Consider the following 24,541-nt stretch of genomic DNA (forward strand, 5'->3'; position numbering starts at 1 on the left):
ACATTTACAAATAAGTAATAATGCAAACAAGTAATGAGTAATCCCTAGCAAGCAAATATTAAGAGGGAGTAGGCTGCTTCCTTCTGTTCCTTTAATGTGGGTCCTGGAATCCAGAGGTTGATTGTCTCTGACTGTGCATTTCATAAACACATTTCTAAGCTCGTTCCCACATCATTTATATGTTGAAGTTGTCCAAGTTCTGAATTGGCCTTTTGGAGAACAAGGTTGGTGCTCTTTGTTTTCAGGTGTTGCTAAATACTAAGAAAGAAATAAAAGTGTGAGCTTTTACTTTGAAACAGTTTTCAGATGTTTGGTTGTGTGTTCTTACAGTGCAAATCAAAACTGCATTCTTTGTAGGTCAGCAGAAAGGGCTGAAGTGGTAGCAAAGAGGTGGCCATGGGCTGCTTTAGGGAACTCCACTGGTGGGAGATGCCCAGGGGCCTGAGAGGGGACTGCAGATGAATTTGGTCCTGTTAGTCCTATCCAGTGCTAACAGTGCTGGAGGAACCAAGCAGGGAAAATGCTCATTTATTTACTTCACAGCCCAACCAAGAGCCAGAAACCTCTGTACTTCACCCTGCCCAGAGCCTTGGCCTGCTGCAAAGACATCCAAGTTTATCTGTTGCTGTTAGACTTTGCTTTGCCTACACATCCTCAAATACTGCACAGCCCATCATATCAGGAAGGAATTAGATAGTGACTGGAGTTACTTGGGCTCACCAGACTTTGAACAATGTCTGAGTAAAACCAGATTGAAAGCAGTAGAACCAGTTTTCCTTTTGCTGAAGCTGTGTTTACAAAGATTTCAGTATGGCCATAATTTACCTGACTTGGTAGCTCTATCATTGACAGAGAAAAAAATGAATTCTTACATTCATACTTCACCCTTGCAAGATTGTGCTTCAAGAATGAAATTTCCCTGATTTTAACCAGAAAACACATTTAATTAAAATGTTAATGAAGCTGATATTTTTTTTCTTTCTGCTGCAATTGTTTTAACCAATGCCATTGCACCCATTAAGGGATGTGGACTATGTGTGTCTTCCCCAAAACAAACACTGAAAAAAGGCCCCCATCTTTTGTTGATAAAGTGTGAAAATAGTAAAATGCAGTCTTAATATTGCCTTAAGAAAAAGAGAAATCAATTTCAGACCTCAAATGCTGTACTTAAAACACATTTTGGCATTCTGGTGACATCCATCCTAGTAGAGGATACTTCACAGAACTGAAACTCATCTTTCACTTTTCACTTTGTGTGCCTTTCTTTCTTTTCTACTTTCTTTTCCCTGCCTTTTCTGTGCTTTGCTAAAAAGGCAGATGCAGTCCAATACTTTTTTTCCTAAAAGGTGTGTTGTACAAAGAAGTTCTGCAGTGAAACCTTTTAAATCATGAAACTCCAAAAAGTTTTGATTTCTCTGTTTCTCAGCTTGCTCTCTGCCTTGACCTTTGCTTCCTGTATTTTAGGATACATAAGTAGCAATCAAAAACTGATTTTAAGAAACTTTACTGGGTTACTTTGATTCTCCCTCTTAGTTTAATCCTTTCAGAGACTAATTGCAGTTCCCCTGGTTCTCCTAGGAAACGTTGAAGCAAATCCTTTTTTAAAACAAATAACCAATTCCAACAGTAATTCTGGCAGGAAGCAGTGGATGGCAGTTTAATGAATTTCTGAGATCAGTCATTAAGTCATCTTTCTCTGTCCTTAATTTGTTATATGGAAAGTGCTGGTTTTACATGTGTCCTGGTTTTGGAGAAAAAAAATCAAATTTATGGTCTCTGAAAATCTATACAGTGTTAGTGTCTAGTTTATTTAGAAATGGATGGTAAAACTCCAGAGAAAAACATGTGATGTGGTAAAATGTATTTGCTCAAAATTAAGTGTCTCAGTCATCTTATAAAGATATGGAAGTATTTGGAATTTTTTCCCCTTTTTTCTTCTGAACAAAATCCAGTGTGCTGCTGTCAAGTCCTCAGCAGTCTGCAATCAGATGTTCCCAGCATCTGTCACAGTAATTAATTTGTGTGACTCTCTTCAAAGCAGCAACTTAAAAGATTTTTTTCCTTTTAATTGCTGAAGTTTGGTACTAACCTTCCCAATGATTTGTTCAGTAGCAGGCAATGCAGGGGAGTAGCACAGTGAGCTGGCATTCAGAAGTTGTTCATAGCTGCATGTTTTTCCCTTTCAAAATACTTTGTAAAGTCAACAGAGGGGTGAAAACTCTGTAAAATTCAGAGCAACTGTACTGTGATCAAACAATTCTGCAAGGGTGTACTCTGAGTTTCTCAAAGTTCATGCTTGTTTTATTTGGTGAAATACTTTGAAAGAGCTGATATGACATTAGTGTGAAGTGTAAAGTTATATAAATAAAGTCATGTATTCCTATTAAACCCCACCTCTGGCAATGTATTAGGGCATAGAAATTTTGGTTCTTTTACAGTAGCTGGTTTGTCCTTCCTAGTTAGATTTTCCCATGTTTGAAAGGGTCTTTATTACACTCTTTGGCTCCTCTTGCCATTGATACACAGGTCTGAGGTTTTTCTGTTCAGGGAGAATTTGGCTGCACTCACCGTGCTGCTTCTAGTAAAGCTCATAGAGCAGAGAGTTGTCTTGGAAAATGTAACAGATTGGGTTTTATTCAGCCGGTATATTTTGGACCTTTACCATGTTCTCATTTATCTCTTACTCACAGAAACACTCTAAAATGGCAACCATGTAATCTATTTTAGATTGCAAAGTCTTTGTTATGGCTCCAGAGTTTGATGCCAGATGCTTTGACTGTGGGCTTTGATCCTGATTTTCTGGTTTGTGTTTTTGTTTGGTTTGGGTTTTTTTCCCCCTGGTGCCTGTGGAAACATTCAAAGTCCTGATTATTTTCAGGGACTAATATAACTTTTTATGGAATCATATTGAAAAAGGGCTTTGTTACATTAGTGAAGCATTCACGTGCTTTACTTCATTTGCAGAGTTGTGTTTTTTGCTAAATCCTAACTATTCTCTATGAGGGCACAGCTTTAATAATTTTACTTTCTGCTTCCAAGCTGGCTCTTTGTGAACAAGGAAAAGATTCCTGGTGATGCTTCATCTGGAGCATAAGGGTTCCTCTGTTGGCTGTTCCTTGACTTGGTTTTTGTCATTCATATTTGAGTTACTGTCTAAATTTAGGATATTTAGTTGTGATAAACTATAGCAGCTGCAAGAAGCTCTGTCTCCTTGTAGAGAGCCACATATAGTATTTCAAATAATTGTTCTTGATTCAGTGTTAGTGCTCAAGAGAGTGAGGATGAAGCAGTTCTATTTGGCTGCTGCTCCATTTACAATGTGGAAAGCTTCTCTCTTGTGGCTCTGCCCAGTTTATCTGGAAAAGCAGAAGTTTTCAGGCTACAAGACTCATTTAGGTGGATTCTTTGTTTTAGTGGTCAACTGTAATTTCCTGACAGGTGCAATCACTTTGGTCCTGGAGGACTTGGTCACTGTGGCTGAGATTTACCATAGCCTGGGTCTTAAAAGTTGTAGGTCACCTAGAAGAAAACTCATCTGTCTAGGAAGATACTACCAAAGAAAATTCAGGAAAAGGGGTTAATGGTGAGTCTGCAACGTGTTTCTTTTGTTCTTTAGTGTTTGAGTTGATAGAGTTTAACTCACTAGAGTGAAATTCTTGTGGTTAACCTGTACTAGAAACAGGTAGGAAGCACAGACTGGTGTGCTGAGCTTCCTAAGAAAGACAAACTTGGTGACTTTTTGAGTGCATTACTCATCAATTACCTTGTGTATTCAAGGAAAAATTCCAGATACTCCCCCAGTGATGTGACTGTTTCTGTCTTGCCTAAGCGTGGTTACAGTCCCTATCCAAGAGCTTTAGAAGGCAGAGTGAAATCTTTGCCAAGTATGAAAGACAGGTATGACAGGCAAGTACTCTTGGCAGGCAATTTCATTTATTATGCAGCTATTTGAAGGGGCAAGCTGCCAGCTTTCCACGTTAAAGGGAAGATAATTGCCTAACAAGGTCACTGGGAATAAGGAATACTGTGGGATAGAAATTTTGTCCTGTCCCTTGGTAGAACAGATCATTTTATTTTATTGCACGCTGGAAGTACCCATGGGGCCTAAATCATGCCAGTTCCAGACATTGTATGTGTACCATGTCTTCTACTGCCAGCCAGAAAAATGTGTTTATGAAATGTTGGAAAGCGCCCAAGTGAGGATTAGTATGCAAACTAGAACTGAGGCTGGCTGTAGTAGTGTAATACCTTCCTTAAATGTGTAAAGAGAGGAGGAAGTTGGGGGTTTTTTGTTTCTCTTTAATTTAGTAGGAATGGTGTCTTTTTTGGGGGGGAGTTTTTCTGTTTATTAGCTTAAACTGCTCTGAAGACAGTGTCATTAATTTTCTTGTTCACTGTGTTTGTGATTAGAGTAAGTCACATTTTTTGGGGGGTAATTTCACTGTGTCATTGAGGTGGAATTATTTGCATTTTAAAAGAGGGGAATTGTTATAGGAAAAGTAAAATTTTCTCATCTATTTAAGATACTCATCTCATATTTTAGAGATAGAGACAGCTATACCTGTGTCTTCCAGAGTACATTCCAGGTGATTTATAGCCATATTCTAATGAAGAGCTGAAGGGTTTGTTTGGATGAAACTTAAAAACTCCTCTGTCCCTTTGAGGCAGAAAACCTTCAATGTCTGTGAAACTTCAGTGTCATGATTAAAATTAGACACACTTGTAAGTAACCAAAACCACATCTACTAATCAGAGAGGTGAAGCAGCTTCAGAGGAGTTTGCTGGCAGTCATGACTGTGGTGCATGTCAGAGGCTGTTACTGCTGTTCGAGTGAGTCATTTGGGTAACAGAGGTCATCATTTAATTTGTAGTTGTGTACATAAGTACACAGAGCACGGGAACCACCTGTTAACTACTTCTGCATTTTAATATATTTTTACTGTCTATCATTCAAAGATGTATTTCCAAAGGGAGAGGAGCAATCTGAAAGAGGTATGTGCTTATACAGGTTAAGCTGCATGCATTCAGAGAGAGCTTTATCTTTCTGATGCCACATTAAAATATTTATATGATCCTCAAATAATGCATGTGAAATAGACACAGTGAACTGTTGGTCAACTTCCAGAAAAGTTGCTCAGTGTTTTCTCAAAAGGCACCATCCTTCAGCTTCCTGGTAAAAGAGGAACCATTGTTTGGAATTAATACAGTGATCCATCTAAAGATTATCCATAGCTCAGCACCTGGTGGAAGATTAAAAAAAAAAAAGTGAATAGTTGCTTTTCTGCTGTTGGTGCTTTTTACCTTCTGAAACAAAAAGTGCCCACCTGCCCTCACAATTAGATGAAGAGAAAAACAAAAACTCAAAAGGCCCTGACCAAAGTCTTAAAATGTTTTGGGGACTCTCCCTGCCTCTGCAGCCCAGGACCAGCCCTCTCCTTCATCTCTCCCTATGCAGCAGGGATGGCCCATCGCTCCAGTCCCCAAGCTTAGGGGGGATACTGATTGGTTTTGCTGAGCCTGCTGAGGAGCTGCAGTCCATCAAGGCTGGTTTATCAATCATTTCTGTTCCTGGCAGATGTCTCCTCCTAAGGCAAGTACTGATTTAGGAGCTCAGCTGAACTTGTGGTCCCTGGAATGCATCCCGACAAGGACACTGCCACTCAAAGGAGTGTGGTTCAAACACTCACACTTGAGTGAGTTTATTCCCTTATCTACTTATTCCCTTAAAATGTGGAGTGCTTCATTCCCAAGTTGCAGCACAACTCGTATTTTCCCCCAAGTACTTAATTCCTATTTTCAAGACCTAGGAATTTCCAGTATCATAACAGTGCACTCATGGTGTTAATACTTCTTTGTTTTTTACTGTGTTTTATAGTAAACTCTGTATTCCAATGTACTCTCCCATAGTTTGTATGAACAGGAATATTTGTCTGTAAACTGTGCCAAAAAGAGGGGTTAAAATTCTCCAGAAGTTATAGGAGCTAACTGAGGAATTATGAGAGGAAAGAATTCTTCTAAATATACTTAATTAGGGTTTGTCACTTGAAAAAATCATAAGCAGACTCCAATCTCTGACAATCCAGAAGTATGTATCTATAATCTGTTCATTTGCTTGAGAAGGAAAAATCATTTATGTTGTATCCTAAAATCCATCAAGGTCTGTCCCCTGGATGATTAAGACACAGGTGAAAGCTAGCAGCAAAAGTAAAAAATTTTCAAGTTCCTCTCCATCTTTCCCTCCCACCTGTTGCCTATTTTTAATCCTATGCTAGATACAGTTGACAGACAGTGATCTAAACTCTCTTAATAATTTGGCTTTCAAACATGTTTGAGTTGCTTGTTCCAGATCTAGATCTCTCCTTTTTGCTTTGCAGGTTGGCTCTTACTGACTTCCCTCTGCACACTGTGTGGTCCAGAACATTTATTTCACCTGCTGAATACCTATGGGAAAACAATCCTGAGTTCTTCAGGAGCTCTGGTTCTCTCTATTTGCTCATCTTAAGTTGTAGTTTGCATTGCTTGTACTGTTGGCTCTCAACATCATGTGTGAGTCTCTCTCCTGTTAGATGTTTAAGCATTATTTATGGAGTGTTTGTAAACTTACAGGCAGAGTGTCTGGGAATGTTTGGTGTGTTCCCATGGAGCTGAACTGTATTTTGACAGCTGGTAAATGCCACAAAGCCTCCAGAGGCCACTGCTCCCTATCTGCCATTCCTCCACCATTTAGCTGACTTGTGATAGCTGCTCTGCAGACAGAGCTGTGATTGACAATCTCAGTTTCAAAATGTAGGCTCTTCCACGTATCTGTTATTTGTAGGATTAGTTCAGACCAAGTAGTTTTGCTTTCCTCTGTAAATACATATGTTCGAAATTGAGTTGAGAGTTGGTGTTAACAAACCCTATTTTTAATATTAGAGTTCCTGTTATGAGTCTTCACAAAAAGAGCCTTTGTCAAATATATATATATTGTTTTATTAGAGCAAACTAAGGAACAGACAAGTTAAAAGGTTTCTTAGTGTCATAGGGCATTCAAGATCAGATTCAAAGGAAAACAGTACAGTTCAACTTGGGACCTTGTCTACTTTTATGCTTACTAACGCCCCTCCCTGTAGTAGAGTCACCAATTGCTTCTCTGCACTCTAATCTCTCCCTGTTGTTTATGTTTGGATGTGAAAATGAGGTTTCAGTCATCGTTTGTAGTGAGTCCAGTGAATGTTGAAACCTGAAAGAATGCTGCTGTTTCCTACTTGAGAGGTGCCTCCTGAAACTGAGGCCAGCTGGGCCTTGGCCTCAGGAGGAAAAACAAAGAACCTGGACTGTAGTGTTCCTCGAGGTAAAGGATTTTTTGGTTTTGAGGTGTTGTGAAACTTTTGTCGAAATGATTCCTCACTTGTGTGTAAGGGAATGAATAAAAGAATGAGCATGTTGTAAGGCTGGTCTTGTCATTGGTCTGTCTTTGGGTACCCCCTAGTCAGGTGGGTGAGTAGATAATATGAAACTCTTGCTAATGATGGGTAAAAAAACAGGAAGAGAATCAAGTAGAATAAATTTAGTCTTTCTATTTTAAGTTCTCTTTTTTCACTTCCCTGGGCATTTCCATTCTCCATCATTCCTTATATTCAGCTTAGTTTACTTATCATTATTTATTTTAGGGGAAACCGGGGGGTTTTCAGTGTAACAGTTTTGTAGGAAGAATAGGTTTCACTTAACACTGTGTAGGATATCAACTGAGAACCTGTCATTTAAGGTGCTGCTGGCATCTACACCAAGCCTGGCCTGTAGTCTTCTCATCCCAAACTAAAATGCAGTTGTGTTCCTCTGCCCTTCAGCTCTTCAATGGATTGTCCTTGAGGTTAACTCAAACATCCCACTTTTTCAAAGGCCCTTAAAAGTAAAAAATTTCAGAAAAAAAAAATCTTATAATTTTAAAAAGATATATCTCAAAGGCGCATAGATGGTGTACAAACTTCTTGAGATACTCCTTGGATATTAAGTTTGGTAAATTTGTTTTAGATTGAAAAAAGGATGTTGAAAGGGAGCTTTAGGAAGTGTAGTGCTTTAATGAGTATTTGTAATGGCAGAGTACCTGTCTGTGCAGTTCTGAGCTGTGTCCTTACTCAGCACTCTGGCTCCTTGGTTTATGAGTAAGCACGGAAGTTGGGAGTTTCCACAAGAATTACTCATATCAAGGAGGAATCCTAAGAGGCTTGTCCCTGTCTGATCATGGAAGCAAATTAATTAACCTGCATGCATAATGCATCTTTCCAAAATTACAGACAGACTCTTGATTCTCTTTGCTGTAGGGGACAGGAGGAAAAGTTCTGAATATAAATTCAGTCACTTGTTGCCTCAGAAATGTGTTGAATTGCTGTTAGGAGCCTGTACCTGGCCATCCTGACACCTTGCTGAACGTATAATATTGGCTCTTTGTTGAGTGTTTTTGAAGGAAACGGTAAGAGACTTTTGAGACTTTAGATGATAATGTCTATGATGAGGTAGCCAAGCCTGTCAGTAACCATTTGTGCAGCTTGACTTTCTGGTAGGTAGGTGATGATAGGAAAAGGGAACAGAGAAGGAGAGGTCAGCAGTAAATGGGTCACAAACCCAAACCTTGATCTTTTGACTCTCTCATGCCAAGATCTTAAATGTAATACTGTGTTCCACTGAACTCCAGACAACTGCCTGGAGTAGCTTTTTCTCTGTGTAGCTCATGTAACTTCACTAGGAGATGCTGGAAGAGTTCAAATTGTGCCTTTTAAAGTTGTTACTGAAAATTGTTTAGAGATTCTAACCATCCTCTGTTTGGAGAACAGAAATTGATGTTTTCATTGTAGAGCATCCTGAAAGTTTGTTCCGAATTAAGCAAAGCCACAAAATATTTACTGACGAGAAAAACCAAACTGGACAGTGTTTTCTCTTCTGTAGGCAGAGTTATTTGTACTTGCTTGTTCTAAAATTTAACATGGTGTTGGAAGTTAGTTACAAACAATGGAAACAGCTCTACCCCGCTGCTGTGTAAGTCTCCTAAACTGCTTTTGGATTATGCAATAGTACAGATTGATGCTTAAAGTGCTTCTATTTTGATTTTGTGTTCAAAGATTGAAAGTAAAACTTGATAATTGCTCAGACCTGCTTTTGGAGAGGGTGAAGAATCTATTTCTTGGGCAGTGCCCACACTATGTATCACTGCTCCAGAACTGTACTAAATACCTGTAGTATTTGTTACTTGTTATATCTGAGCCTTTCAGAGGTAGCAACATGAGATTTTATCAGAATAACTGGAGATTTAAACTCTTGTAACTCCTAATGCCCCAATTTAAAAGTATTCTGATGTTTACCTACACTGCACTGAGCCTTGTAGCCAACATTAAGCATTTTTAAAGAGGTTAGTGTACAAATCCAGTTTCCTGTGATATCAATTCCATGCATTAAGGTGGGTTAATAAGAATAAGATCAGCACAATTTTTTTAAAAGGAACTATTTTCAATTTGTCTTAATTCTCTTATGCCAGATGGGTGTTTTCTGCCTTCCACTGTAAATGAATGCTATTGCTAGAAAAAAGTTACTTGCAATAACAGGAAAGAATCTATCTTCATCAGCTTTTGTCTCTTTCTTCTTTGAGAAGCTCTTATTTTATTTTCTAGGTACCCTTTTACCCTGTAAGTAATGGTAGGACAGATGCAGGCCTTGCTCTGGAGGTTTCGGTGTAGTTTTTGAGGGTAGTGTCTGAAGTCAGGAACACAGAGTTTCTTCTCCATTTTCCTTTTCAACTCTTCTTCTGGAAAAGAAAATGAAAGCAGCTTGAATAGTTTTGTATTAGTTACTTGAGATGTGTAAGTTGTTACTTAAAATATAATATTTTTTTATACTCAGCTATAATCTGTAATCCTAACAAAATAAGGGAAATAGTTCTACCACTGAGCAAATACTGTGTGACATACACTATTTCCAGTATTTCCAGTAATACTGGAAACTTTCCTCAGTTTCACTTACACAAGAGATGGAAGTTAAATTTTGCCTTTTGGCGAGGGAGCTGCTCTAAGTAGTTTTATATGTTTGGTAGTCAAGATTGTATCAAACTTTACTATAGTCAATTGACATATGTTGGAAATCCAGATGGTTTTATGCAATATTTTCCTCTTAACGTTTTAAAATTTTAAAAAACCCTACTGCTTTGGTAGAACAAAATGTTAATGAGAGGAGATAATTACGAAAATTACTCTCCTTCCTCAGGATATCCGATCTTTGTGCGTGTGATCCATATTTGCACATCTCACCTGATGCAGTTCCTCAGTGCACGTCTTAGATGAAGGTGGGGTGCTGACAGCTGCAAGAGAATCATGAGGTTCTTTTCTCTTTTGATATCTCCTCAGATGAATTTTAAGTGATTTTCTGTCAGAAACAGGTTTCATAACTTCATTTTCAGAGGTGGATTTTGTTTTAGAGCAGTTAAGAAAATGTTTATGCTCTACTTGGAAAACTGCATTGGGGACAAGGAGATACATTGTAGGAACATAAAAATTAGATTTACCAGACCACCTTTTAATTAAGCATTTTCAAAAAACAATCAAATACATTTTTCAATATAGCTGTTTTTCAGGTCTGAGTAAATATTTTAATTTTTTAATAGTCCCACAGGAGCAGAGTAGGGTTGTCTCCTAAAGACTTGAAATGTAGCTGTCTGCAGCTCTTTCCCACAAAGCTGTCGTTCATTGGGCTGAAGTTGATCTGACTTCTGTTTACTCAGTACTGGGGACTCTCAAATTATCCAAGATGTGGACTGACTTTTTGTAAGAAGTGGGTTATGGGCATCTATTTATCTCTTCTCAATTGTGTGAATTGCTTCTCAGTCCTGGTCGCAAAATTTGTCTGTGGGTTCAGCAGTAATTGCTAATATGGAAAAAACATCATTTACACCAGGATTTATGTACTTAGTGCTGTAGTAGAAGCAAATATCCAGACCTGTGGGGAAAAGCCAGCATCCTGTGGCCTGGGGAGTGCTGAGTGCTGTAAACCACGAGGCAGAAAGGAATCTTTTTGGGCTAATTAGTGCTGGGTTTGCTGTAAACATCAGGAGAGCTCCTGGCCAGCACTAACTACTCACTCATTTGCTGCTTCGTGGAAGTGAAAGGTATTTCAGATAGACAAAATGCCAGGGTAATTACAATTAAGCAAGCTGTGATTAAGCAAGCTGCATAGTAAACAGCGTGAAAGAGCCTCTTGGCATTGGAGAAGGGAAAGAATCAAGGCAGTGTGGATAGCACTAATTCACAGAGGAAAGATTTGGAGGCAGGACTGGGCAGACCATTAAGGGTAGATCTACTCAAACAAATGACACCGTGTGGAAAGAGAGTTTCCCACTCAGCTGCCTGGGGACGAGCAATCTTTCCATGCAGGAACATTTGGAAGTGCTGGGAGCATTCTGGTTCCTGTGGGCCTCACTCTGTGACCTCCCTGTCCTCTTTAAAGCACTGGAAGGGTTGGGAAGAGCATTGTGCCATGGTGTGTGCTACTGCCTCAGGAGCTGTGGGGCTTTACAGCCCTTTGGTTTTCCTCCTGAGCTTGTCTGTGCCAGTAGCAGCCATGCCCCATCCCTTTTAACTGAAGGATCTCACAGAAAAACCCCCCAGCCTGCTGTCACCTCCAGTATCCCAGCGTGGTTGGAAAGCAGACCATTAGGATGTGTCATTTCTATCAAAAAAAGTTATTGTTATAAAATTGTATAAAAGTTGTAACACTTCTATGGCAGAAGAAACATGTGCAGCAAAAAAACCCTCAGAAATAATTGGAAGGTGCAGGGAAAGTGACCAAGACTTTAACTCATTTATCCATTTAGTGATGGAGAAAGTGAGAGGCCATAATGAGCCAGGAAAGCTTGTCTGTAGGAAAATGATTGAACACTGTTGCTTCTGTGGATTAACTGGGACACGAGAACACAACTGTAATCAAAGACTTTGTCATCAGTTGCCTTTTGGATAATTTGTAGATACCCTGGCAAGTCAGTTGCACAAATCTTCCTGAAAGTATTTTTTTAGACAAGTAATGAAGTCTGTGTCTTGTTTACCATGTTCATCATCAGTGCAATGACCCAATAAAGTAACAAAGCAGGTGCTGACTTGCAGTGTTGCGAAGTGAAGTTCTTGGGTATTTGGTTTGTGTTTCTCTTTCTGTGTAGGGCTTTGCATAGGAAAAGCAAAATGCTCCTTTTTAACTGATTCTGCAATTTTTAGTAGGATGAGCACTGGAGGGGGAGCTGGAATAAGCCATGGCAAACAATACACACTTAATAATTTGATTTGTACTGTCCAGAAATGTGAGTACTTCAGCAATAGGAATAACATTTCTGGAAAGTGCCCGGAGGGTGTTCCTGACAGCACCCAGTCCACACAACTCCTTATGCTCTCCAAACCTAAAATAGCTGAGCATGTCCTGACATGGTTGTCTTTACAAACAAGGTTCTGGCATATCAGAAACTCTTGTTTAGCTTTTTCTTTCTTATTTACTGTCTTGTGTTCCGGACATTTCAATGCTTAAAGGTTTTCTTGCCCCATAAGGGTACAAAAATGATATGTTTTTATTCATTTACTGGAAAGTCATTCAATATGGCTGTTAGCAGACATGAATCCTAAGTGTTTAGATCCATCAGAGTGTGGAGTTTAAATGTTTAAACCACAAAATTCAGGAAAAGGTAAAAATATAAATGCTTGCTCTTAACTTCTTATTAGGAGGATTAAGAAAAAGAAAAAAAAATTAAATGGTATTAAATTGTATATCTCACCCTGAGTTTACAACTTGTTATGCAAACTCTGTGCTACCTTTAAGTAACCCAAATTTCTCTTAAGATCTCTTTATGCTTAAATTCAACTTGCTGTTAATGAGCTGTGTCTGTTCTTTGTATGTTTGGGAATGCCAGGTCTGCTGTAGAGCTTTTTATACTCATTTCTTCTAGAAGATGATTCAGAGGGAAGGGGACAGTTAAAAAATCATTTGTGGTTCCATTTTCTTATCTCTTTTTGCAAGTCAAGGGCTGAACCTTGAAATTACAGCAGGAGCAATGCTGTATTAATTAAAAATAAGTTTTGGTTATGTTTGCTTCTTTCCAGTTTCTCCTTATCAACTCCTGTGTCCGTTCACTATTTCACATCTCCCTGTACATTCTCAGTGGAGCAGAGCTGTGCTTATTTTCTCTCTTCATTGCAAAAGAGAGATCACAGAATCACAGGTAGTGATGCATGTATGGCTTCACTGTTTATTTTCAGTTTAAAAACCACAGAAAAAGGTCTTGATTAAGTTAACTAAGATTGGTTATTTACATTTCTTTTTTGATTTTTTGGCTTTCACATTCCCAGTAATGAAACAACCGGAACCAAAAGATGATTTCTACCTGCCCTGAGCAGCCTCTGAGTACCAGGAAACAGCAAGAGCATTGTGCCTAGAAAGGCAGACCCAGCCCATCTTAGAAACACAGAATGGTTTGGGTGGGAAGGGACCCTCAAAGTCATCTCAAAAAAACAAACCATACAACCCAAATAATGCCAGGTGCAGTCAGGAGGGTGGGCTGGATCTATTCCTACAACTCCATACACAGTTAATGAGCAAAAGTTTTGGTTCATAACACTTGCACCCTTTTAGTTGAAAAGCCGTGGTCATATCCATGGGCTGAATTGTGTTCCCCCTGATGAGGTTATCTGAGCAGCAGCTTTCCAGCATGTATGAATGATGATACAGTTCTCTCAGCTAATGAATATTCTAGTTTTCCAGATACTTGGAGGATTAGGTCATAAGTGCTGGCAGTAGGATAAATTTTTGACTTGGAGGCTTGTGCACTTGGAGAGGCACTTAGACTGCATGATCTGCTGTTGTTTTCAAAAGAGCAAATAAAATTGTTTTCTTACTGCAATGTTTTAGAAGGAATTTTTTATAATTCTGTTGAATGTCCCGTTTCTTTATTTCCATTTTTCCCCTCTTCATGGTTCATGTAGATTCATTAACCCAGTACATTTAAAATAAGACAAATAAAAAATTCCTCTTTATCTTAAACTGTAATTGACTTACTATCTTTATGGTATTTGGCTTTTCAGTGTGAAGGGAATTCAGTGGAAAATACAAAAAAATCTACCCAAACATAAAACCCCTCCAGTGTTTTGAAGAGAAAGGCAGTGTTTTCTGTTCGGTTTGAAAATATGTTGTTGGCATTGTCTATTATTTTTTCTGGGAAATAGATCTCAATTTCCAGGAAGCTTATAATTGAGCAGAAAAATTACAACATTCTGGAAGGGTTTGGATTGGAAGGGACCTTAAAGCTCATCCAGTTCCACCCCCTGCCATGGCAGGGTCACCTTCCCCTATCCCAGGTTGCTCCAAGCCTTGTCCAACCTGGCCCTGGACACTTCCAGGGATGGGGCAGCCACAGCTTCTCTGGGCAGCCTGTGCCAGGGCCTCACCACCCTCAGAGCCAAGAATTCCTTCCTAATATCCAAGCTAACCCTGCCCTCTGGCAGTGGGCAGCCATCCCCCCCTGTCCATCCTTCCAGTTGGGACTTGTCCAAAGTCCCAAATCCCAACATAACCAAATCCCAACATAACCAAATCCCAAGGGACTTGTCCAAAGTCCCTCTTCAACTCTCTTAGAACCCCTTTAGGCACTGGAAGGGCAGAAAATCTTGGATGTTATAATGGATCCTAGATAAAAGTATTCATCAAGAATGAACTGGAGGATGGGCTTGGCGTCCATCTCCTCTGTTAGAGGAGAAATAGGCCACTGGAGCATGTCTGAATGTGGATCCCTGTCCACTTGAGCATGGTGGTACCTGAACAGTTACTGTACACTGGATTTTCTTCAGCTATTTCCCTTTGGTCCTTCTGAAAGCTGTGAGTAGCTCAGCTGTCCTCATGTACTGGTTGTTACCAAAAAGTCTATGAAGCCTTTTGCAGAATGGCTTGCTTCCTTTGGAGAACTCATATTCACTTGATAAACTTGATATGTGCAGTTTTGCAATTCACTCGTGCTGGCTATAAGCTGCCCAATTTCTGTACCATTGCTGGGGAAGTGGGAGCTAATCAGGGGCTCAGATTCAGCTCATTCAGTGCCCTCCTTAATAACACACAGCCAGACCTGGTGCAGAGCTGGCTACAGGCCATTATTATAGAGAAGTGTAACTTCATCCCTTTCACAGAATAGGTTTTTTCCTCTCATGTGGAAGAGATTGTGTTACTTAATTGAAGGGAAAAAACCTCAGCCTCTACTTATTCCCCTTGTCAAAGAAAAAAAAAGCTTCCTAATTAGACTTAAATTATGCATTGCATAGAGGAAAGCCATGGTTTGCCTCCTATCAAAATATTTTGGACATGCTCCCATTTCATAGTGGGATGTGATATTAATGAATGGTTTGTTCACCTGGAGCCTCATAAGGGTCTGTCCAGCCAGCCCCATTGTATTAATCCTTCCAAAATATTGTTTCTGCTGTACTCAACAAATGATACCAGCTTGTGCTGTCAGAAATAATTAACAAAGTCTTTGGGCTTCAGGCAGCCTTTCCTCTCCTGTGTGTTTCCCGTGTGTGATGTTTGGGTTTGAAATTCATGAAGGGGATTCATTTGCACTTATGGTTCAAGCTTGATTTTGGCAATGGTGACAAACAGTGGCCTGTAGTGTTTCATGGTTAGTCCTGTGTGTGTTCACAAAGGAGAACTTGGGGCTCTAAAAAGAAATATTTGAATGGCTATTTCTTATGCACTTATAAAGAAAAAACAACTGACAGTACTTCCCCCTTTTCCCCACCAAGTAGTGATTGTGGAATATTGGAAAAGCCAATTCTTGCTCCAAGTGTTCTCTGTTTCCAAAAAAAGGATATTTGGTGTAAAATGCTGGTTTTATCTTGCAGCATATGCTGTATGACAGCCTGGCCTGCTGCCTATTTCAGAGTCCACAGTTTCCTCTACCTTCTGATCTTTGAGTGTAAAATCCAGATTTTTCATCCTCAATGCAACTTGAAACCACTTTAAGAACAGTCAATTCTTGTTACTGAGCTAATCATGTTATCCTGTTCCCAAATAAATTGGGCTCTATGTCTTCCTAAAAGCTCCCAAAATCAGGTCTGCTTTACCTCCTGCTTGCCTCCAGTCTGCATCCCCCCTCAATCTGCATCCCCTTGAGCTTCCAGGAGTTTGTGCTGTCAAGACTGAAAGAGTTTCTCTGTTTAGAAAAATATTTCTGGTGCTCATATTTTGAAAAGCTTCTCACTGTAATGATAAGGGAAGTATCAGTAATTATTTTTGCCTTGAAGGGTGCTGGGGAAATACCAGCAATTTAGACAGCAGCCACAAATTTGGGCAGTTTGGGGACTGGCTGAGCAAAAGAAGTGTGGAAAGTTGGAAATATTTGTGCTTCTGGCCAAGGGGGATGAAACCAAGGCACGTCTCTTGCTACATGGTTTATCTGGATGGATTCTTCTCCAGACTGTTGCAACACAGTGACAGATTTTGTTATGTAATGGTTTCTGTTTCTGGACTTGGTCAAACCCAGCAAAAGCAGAAGTATCTGAAAGAAAATATACTTGGGGGAGGAAGGGAAGGAAATGGTAATTACACTTCTTCCAAGCTAAGCTTAGGAACCTGAGCCACTCTACTTGTACTATTTAAAAAGGAAAAAAAAAAAAAAAAAGAAAGAAAAAAAATACCATAAAAACCCCAAAACTTGCATCATTTACATTGGAATTCAATGTATGAACTGTCATTTTGAAATTATGAACCAGAAAAAAAATCATTTGCAGTAAGTTTAACAGGAAGTAAATTGAACTGTGAGTTAAATTTTTTGTTGTCTTTCCTTACTTTTCATAGAGTCGTGTAATTATTTAAAAACATTTTATGAATATACACTGTTTTAGAACTATTACTGCAGAAATTCTACTTGATTGAGCTGTTGGGCTGTTTTAAAAGTGCTCTTTTTATCCTTATCTTTCAGAATATAACTGCAATTATTAAATATTACCGGATGCATATATTTTGCTTTCATCACAATTCTAATTTTGAAATTAAACGATTCATAGGAGATATCTGTACCTTAATGGCTAAATCTAAATGACAACTGGCTAAACCTAAATAAAAGCACAAGTAATGCTGCTGCAGGAGCAGTATTTTTGGAGAATTCTTTTTTTTTTTTTTTTTTTGCAGGGACCTACATGCAACATGTCAGTTTAGCCCTGTTTTGTGGAGAGCACTTCTTAAGCCCTCTGTGGATTTGAAGCTTTCAGAGCAGCATCTGAGGATAATGGGTTTTTTTTTTTGCTATCCCTGGTGGCTGTGAGAGTTCAGCATCATGATATAAAGTGATTTGAGGTTGGATATAACTATGTTTTTTAGGGTTTATTTGGGTAGCAGTAGTGCCTGGGGAAGCCCAGCTGATAAAGGCTTCTGCTATGTATCTTTTTGACAAGGTTCATAACAGCAAATATAATAAGCCTCTTGTAAACTGACTTCATTTTTAGATTGACTTTTACCTACAGAGCATCAGATAAAGGCCAGGGCTTGCAGAACAGAACCTGCAAAAATTCTCTGTAGACTAATCCTAGGTGTGCAATGTAGACAGTGGTTAGCACCCTATTCCTTTGCTTCAGTGAATTGTCCTACAGCACAGATACTCGTTTTCTCTCTTGGACCATCAGCTGAAAGGATCTAAGTGCAGGGAGTGTGGGTTGTCACACATGGGAACAATAAAAACACCCAGTCTGCACAGGTGGAGGATGCTAATCCCCCTTTCAGCATCTTCATTTGCAGGCTTCCTTGTGTGATTGCCATGCAAGCAGCACAACCACCTTTGCAGGCTGTACACAAAGACCACAGAGAACCTTGTTCCTCTGCTTGGAAGTGCTGTGGGGACAATAAACTGGAAAGTAATTTGGTGCTGTCATTTTTGTCCCTTGCCAGAATAGAGGACAGGAAACCCTTTTGTAAAAAAAGGTTGGATATAATCTATATTTTTGCATCTTAAAGAAAAAGTTACTGCTTCATCTTTTCAGGGAAGAATGCATTGGTTATATCTGTGTGGTGCTGTTGGTGATTCCCAGAGCAGTTGTGTGGCCCTGGAAGCAGCCTCAGCAAGGAGCTGAACAGGAATCAGGCATTTCATGGCACCCAGAGCAGTTCTGTGAGACAGCGTGGAACAGCTGTGATGCCTTGCAGCTTTACATCCATCTGCAAAATGTTTCACAGACTAATACAAGGAAATCAGAGGCACAAATCTGCAGGGGAGTTTTCTCAGTTGTATTTCTCTTAGATCCATGGTCCTTATCAGTGATGGAACAGCCTGGCTCTGTTTGGGCCCGTTGGTTTTCAGTCTCTTCAGTGCTCTGTTGTCAGCCAGTGTCAGCGTTTCCTCCAGATCATCCACTGCTTTTCCTCCAGATCATCCACTGCTTTTCCTCCAGATCATCCACTGCTTTGATGTGCCTTCCTGCTTTGTGCAAAAGTTACAACCATGTCTTTGTTTCTGGGCCGTGTTAGGGCTGGCTTGTCCTCACTGTTTATAACAAGGCAGAATTACAGCAACAAAGGAACCCTGGCAAGCGCCACCTTCCCCCCCAGCCCCTGAGAGCTGGGCACTGTTGGAAGGAGAAACACTGCAGAATTTACCATTTGTCCCTTTGGTCTCTGTGAACAAGGTTTTTAATCTAATGTGGATTTTGTGCCAGCAAATCTTGATAAAATTCTCCTTGAAATATTTAATATTTTAAGTCACTTTGAAGGTTTCTTTAAAACTGCGTGTTACAAACAGATCAGTGGGAAAATTGAGCACTTGCTCATCTGGCAGGTGTTGACATTGATGATGTGAAGATGTTTCCAGCTTCCTCCTCTCTCTCTGTAGTTGATAATAACATTGTTGATTTTCTTTCCATATTAAATAATCAAGACCAGTGAATTTTAAAGCTCAATGGAAAGTACAGTGGATTTTGCAGAATATGTCCCTGATAGCATAGAACATGGGTTTAGTTTGGATTAGAGAAGGTCAAGGATGCTTGACAAAATGAATGTTGTGCAGGACAGCATCTGATGGTGTGCTCTAAACCACTGTGGCCATCACCAGGTGCTTCATATAGAGTAATATTACTGGAATGTTTTTCCCTTAGTTTTTTATTTTGTTTTGGTTTGTTTTTTCCAGGTTGTGCTTTGACTTTGAAACTGTTTGAGATATTGAACCTGTCATTTAGACTTGGAGTATTCTTGGAGCTCACATCTCAGTTTTTCCACCATTTGGTTTGGGTAAAATCTTGCCCTTCAGGGAAAACAGTTTGGCTTTAACACTTCATAGCTGCAGCACAGATTATATGAGTAGATTTTACAGTCTCCCTCAATTCAAAGCTGGTGTTTTGCAGCAGTTTCAGTTCTTGACAGATACAGCCTTTAAAACAAGAGTCAGCACTTGTGCTGTCACTTCTGTAACAGTCACGGAGACTGGAGGTGGACTCTTGTCTAAACTGCAACAAGCAAAGCCTGTGCGCTGCTTTCAGTGTCTTTCCTTCTCAAATGTGTTCTCACATGAGTGTGTACTCAGCAGGGATTTGAGAAACTTTGTTGATTTAAAATTAATCTTTCACTGAGTTTCCCTGCCAAAAGCAGTTTTAGTGGGGTATGGTTTTGTTTACAGCAGTGCAGCTGATCCTTGTCAGCTATCTCACAGTACATCTTAGCATAGGAAAGCATCAGAAAGTGTATATGAGGAGCAAATCCAAACCCTCCTTTCTCACCTAACCTCTCTCTGTCACAATATACTCTTCAACATATAGTGAAGAGTTTGCATGCAGGCATTTATGATCTCTACATCTGTGAAAAAAGCATATAATATGTAGGAGTGGAGAAACTTGGCAAGAGCAGGCAGCTGCTGAGTTTGTTTGGGCTCTTTTTAAGCTCTTGTTAAATGTAAAAGCAAACAGTTATCTTCTGGTTTCCACTGTCACCTTGGACTTTGAAAATCATCAAAAACTCTGGGATATTGGTGTATTCTTCTAACTGCTGAATTGCTTGTGTGTAGCATTTCTGAGTGAGAAGTGAGCATTGGAGATGCACTGAAGCAGAGAACAATGAAACTACAACTAATAACCATAACCAAAACTATGAAGCAAAGGTGAAAATACGGCATCCAAATGTATTTGGCCATTGGAAATGAGAAAGGTTGTGGGATTACTCAAAATGTGTATGCATTGTACCTGTTTTTATTGTATCTGATAACTTGGAGATAAACTAAGTTGTAAATCCTTGTATTCTGTCTCAGGACTAGCATTGGCTTGTCACGTGGGCTGAGTGAAATCAGTGCAATTGTTAGTTTGGCTTTGTCAGTGCTTTCCAATTTTTTGTTCATATAGTAACAGGCTTACTGGAAATTGTGACTTCTTGCTGGGCTGTCCCCTTACAGCAGAATTCTCCTGTGATTCTGTTAAAGAAACCTTCCAGTGGGAGCTACATGTTAACCTGCCCAGATTGTTTCTACCTGTGGCCTCACTGAGTCTTAGAGCTGTTTCCCAGAGGTGAACAAGGCTGAAATCTGGTTTCTTTTACGTCCATGTAGAGTGGTAATGATATGTGATCTGCTGCTGGCAAGTCCTGTAGCTGATCACTGGGGTGTAGTTCTGAACATAGTGAGCACAGGGTCTCCTGAGCAGCTAAAATATGTTCCTCATTAAAACTCTTGATAAGCACTGCGCTTCAGTTGCGTTTGTGAAAGTGAGCTGTCAGATGGTATTTGTTAATTTTTACAAAAGCTGTCTATTTTTCTTTATTTGTGAGGTCACCTCAATCTCCATTCTCATTAAATGGTGCCCCAAGCTGCAATAAGCAGTGGAGTAGTGTGGGAGGATTATTGCTTTATTGTGAGTCTCTGTGAATGAGAATTATAGTCGTGGCTTTCTGTTCTTCAGGGGCATAAGCAGTGGTGCCGAGTAATCCTAAACTTGCTTTCTAACTCTTGATTTACTCCACAGAAAGAAAGTGGGGAAACAGTCAGTTTTAAAAAAAAAAACAAAAACAAAACCAAAAAAAACTAGCTCAATAAAAGATAGTCATAAAAATTTTCCATTTATTGAAAATGGGCCCCACACTGGGAGAGTGTGAGATGTGCAAATGATGCTGTCAGGAGCTATATGCTGTCTTGCTGCAGAGACTTGATTTCAGTCTTTCTCTAAATGACTGTAAGGGCCTTTTTGGAGATAGAAGAGAAATGTTAATTGTTTCTCAGGTCAATGTCTTTACATTAAAAAATGCCAGCATGTGTAAAATTACTTGAAATGTTCTTCCTAGTGCTGCTTGAGTGAGCTGGTTGACAATCTTCCAGTCTGACAATCAGTCAAAAGGCCAGCTCAGCCCAGTTTCAAGTCTTAATTTCTTTTCTACCATCTCTTCCTGTTACCTTGTTATCTCTTTCCTCCTAATCCCTCCTTCCTTGCATCCCTCATTCTCCAAGTGCACTAGCATTGCTTTTCTCTCAAATGACTCTTTTCTCTTAGCCTTTGAAGAAATCCTTTTTGTGTCACAAAACAATGTGACATACGGGACAAACTCCATTGCTAAAGGTGCTGTGAGTTGTAAACTGAAATCTGCTCTAAATTCAAGAGCTCTTAAGAATGGGGGAAGACTGTAAGGAAACACCTGTTTGCTGACTTAGAAATCACAGGTGTTTTGAATTCTTGTAATTAACTCCTGACACTTTAAAACAGGTGACAGCTCTTTCTACCTGTCCCTCTTCTCTTTGCCTGGCATCATGTGCAGATTTGGAGGCTCACAGGTTGGATCAGTAGCTCTGGATGCTTCCTAGGATTTGTGAACTGCCACCTGAAAGCAGTACAGGAATAGCAGCCATGTGATTGTAGCTTCAATAGAAGCTCTGATGTCTGCTGAGAAGTGCCACTTTATTACATGTCTCAGAGCAGGTGTTTTACTCTGTGATTTTTATTTCTTTCTTTCTTTCCACCTAGGTTGTGTATCACCCTGAGCAATGGCCCCCTTCCTACGGATATCTTTCAACTCCTTTGAGCTGGGACCTGTGCAGAATCAAGGAGAACAGCTGCAGCCTTTCTGTGCTATCAAGATGAAGGAAGCTCTGACTACAGGTGAGCTTACAAATGGGGATGCTTTTCTGAATATCAGTAAATTTTTGAGCAATACTGTAATCCCCCTTAATCTATAGTATGGCAGTGAGTCCTTCTCTTCCTGTCATGCCAAGCACTTCAATGTGAGCTTTTCTTTTGGAATGGGAAAAATAATAATGGCTGTTTTCTCTACCCCCACCTTAAAGCAAGGTTTCTTTATTAGTACTCAGAACAGGAAGCTGGACTGCAGCAGGTTTGAAGGAGCTGTCCTCAAGTACAGAGCAGCAAATGCTCTTTATTGGCTTGGAGAGTTAGAGGTGCAGTTTGTTACTGTTGTAGTAGCTGAGGTACTTTGGCTGAATTGTTTGCTTGAAATGACTCACACTGAAGGTCCTCTTAGCACAGAAACACAGAATGAGCTGTGCTGGAAGGGACCCTCAATAATCACTGAGTCCAACTCCTGACCCTGCATGGGACCATCCCCAAAAGTCCCACCCCGTGCCTGAGAGCGCTGTCCTAATGCTCCTGGAGCTCTGTCACCCTTGGGGCTGTGCCCTTTCCCTGGGGAGCCTCTTCAGTGCCCCACCACCCTCTGGCAGGAACCTTTTTCTAATAGGCAACCTGAACCTGCCCTGACACAACTTCAGGCCATTCCCTCAGGTCCTGTCAGTGTCACCAAAGAGCAGAGATCAGTGCCTGCCCCTCACAAGGGAGTTGTAACTGCAGGGAGGTCTCCCCTCAGTCTTCTCCAACTGAACAGACCAAGTGACTCACCAAGCCCTCAGCCTTCAAAGACCTCATCTTTACAGAAACTGGTCCAAAGGTTTATAATATCTTGTGACATTTGGCTAGAATACACCACTGCAGCCAAACAGGGTGAGAGGGAATTGCTGTACTGGGTAGATTGCAGATCTAATTCTGCACTATGGCTCTAGAGATTCACAAAACATCAAAGGATGCAGAAGAGGGTGAAGTTTCTTCTTCTTCACAACATGATTGGTCTTTTCCCTTATTGCTGAGGGTAAAAGTTGCATTTAAACTTGAAATATGAGGCATGGTGACTTTTCCACAAAGTGTTGTCATCCAGCAAATGTACTAATCTCCAATGAAGTAGTTTCCTAATCTGGGAGAACCTCTGAAGAAATGGTGTTGAAGGTGTTGCAGCTGTCAGAATATGTGGAGAAATGAAAGTAATTTAAATAAATGCACTGTTGTTTTTTTTTTTTTTCCCAGCCATTTGCTTTTGAAAAGTAGAATTGTCCCAATATTTCCCAGTCTTTGCTTGGGTGTGTCTTTGATGTACTAAAAAAAGGGAGAGAAGAGGGAACTGCTTGGAGAAGTGAGTGATTGGAGTAATCAGGAAAATAATCTGATGCTCCTGTTGTCAGTTTGACAAGATCTGGAAGAGCTTTTTGTTGGCTTTGAGTGCTGAAACACAATCAGGGAAAAATTTATTGTATAGGGAGAAGAAAATCATAGGGCTTAATGATTAGGCATGGAGCCAGTTTGCAAACATGGGATGTGTTTTGAAGTCAGGAGTGTGAGCAGAGAAGCCAAGGAGGCCTGAACACAGCAGAGGCAGGAACAGTGTTCTTGAAGGTTGTCCTTTGCTGACCCTTCAGTGTTCATCTGCAGACAGGGATTGTGAGCCATGACAAACCTTGATTAGCATGACTTTAATTACAAAAGCAGCATGGTGGGCTGGAAGCTGTTTCCAGTAGCTGAGACACCTTCTCTATGTTTTGTGTAGGGTAAAAATGTATAGAGGTGACTGATCAAAGCAGATACTAACTGGGACATGGGACTAGGGAGGGGAGAGGCTGTGGACAGACTGGAATCATTCTTTCCCCTTCTAAGAATCTTAGAAAGAGTATTACCAACTCTTTACAAACTGCTGCTGTTTCTGCAAACCCGGAATTACTGTCAAATGTTCTGCAAATATGCAATCTCTCCTATTGCCAAGGATGCCTCCTGAACTGTGCCTTTTTGATGAAGGGGTCTGGCTTTAGCAATCCAAAAAGCAGGCCAGTGTAAAAGCCTTGCTGTGCAGACAGCCTGCTTCTTATCCCCCCCCTCACCTTTATGTCTGTCCTAATAATCTCTAAATAAATGTGTAGATGTGGCACTTGGGGACATGGTTTAATAATGGCCTTGGTGGTGCTGGGTTAGTGGCTGGACTTGATGACTTTAAAGATCTTTTTCAACCCAAACAATTCAGTGATTCTGTGACAATATTTTCAAGTTTTTTTCATAGAACAGGGCTCTGGAAGTAGGTTTGTACTGTGAAGGGCTTGAGCCTTCTGTCTGCCCAGTTCCTCAAATTCAAGATAAAAGCTTTTGACTGAGTAGAGGAGGAATGCTGAAGTTTGCTTTGCAGTGGAGAGGTCCTCAGGTGGCCATTTCTGAGCATTTTGGAATCTCCTTTGGCAAGTGGCTCAGGGCTGTGTCTGAGCTGTGACTCCCAG

At 40.1% G+C, this 24,541-nt stretch overlaps 1 protein-coding gene across 2 annotated transcripts in view; it reads left to right on the plus strand.

Annotated features, from left to right (window-relative positions):
* The window catches only part of PRKCD (protein kinase C delta), a 60,581-nt gene that overhangs the window by 12,871 nt on the left and 23,169 nt on the right, over positions 1 to 24,541 (plus strand). For both annotated transcript variants that reach the window (XM_053954052.1, XM_053954053.1), the window contains exon 2: positions 21,963 to 22,097. In XM_053954052.1, the coding sequence (XP_053810027.1) occupies positions 21,983 to 22,097 (115 nt within the window). In that variant the 5' untranslated portion in view covers positions 21,963 to 21,982. The remainder of the gene's footprint in view (positions 1 to 21,962; positions 22,098 to 24,541) is intronic.

The sequence above is a fragment of the Vidua chalybeata genome, chromosome 12, assembly GCF_026979565.1.
Source record: "Vidua chalybeata isolate OUT-0048 chromosome 12, bVidCha1 merged haplotype, whole genome shotgun sequence".
Lineage (NCBI taxonomy): Eukaryota > Metazoa > Chordata > Aves > Passeriformes > Viduidae > Vidua > Vidua chalybeata.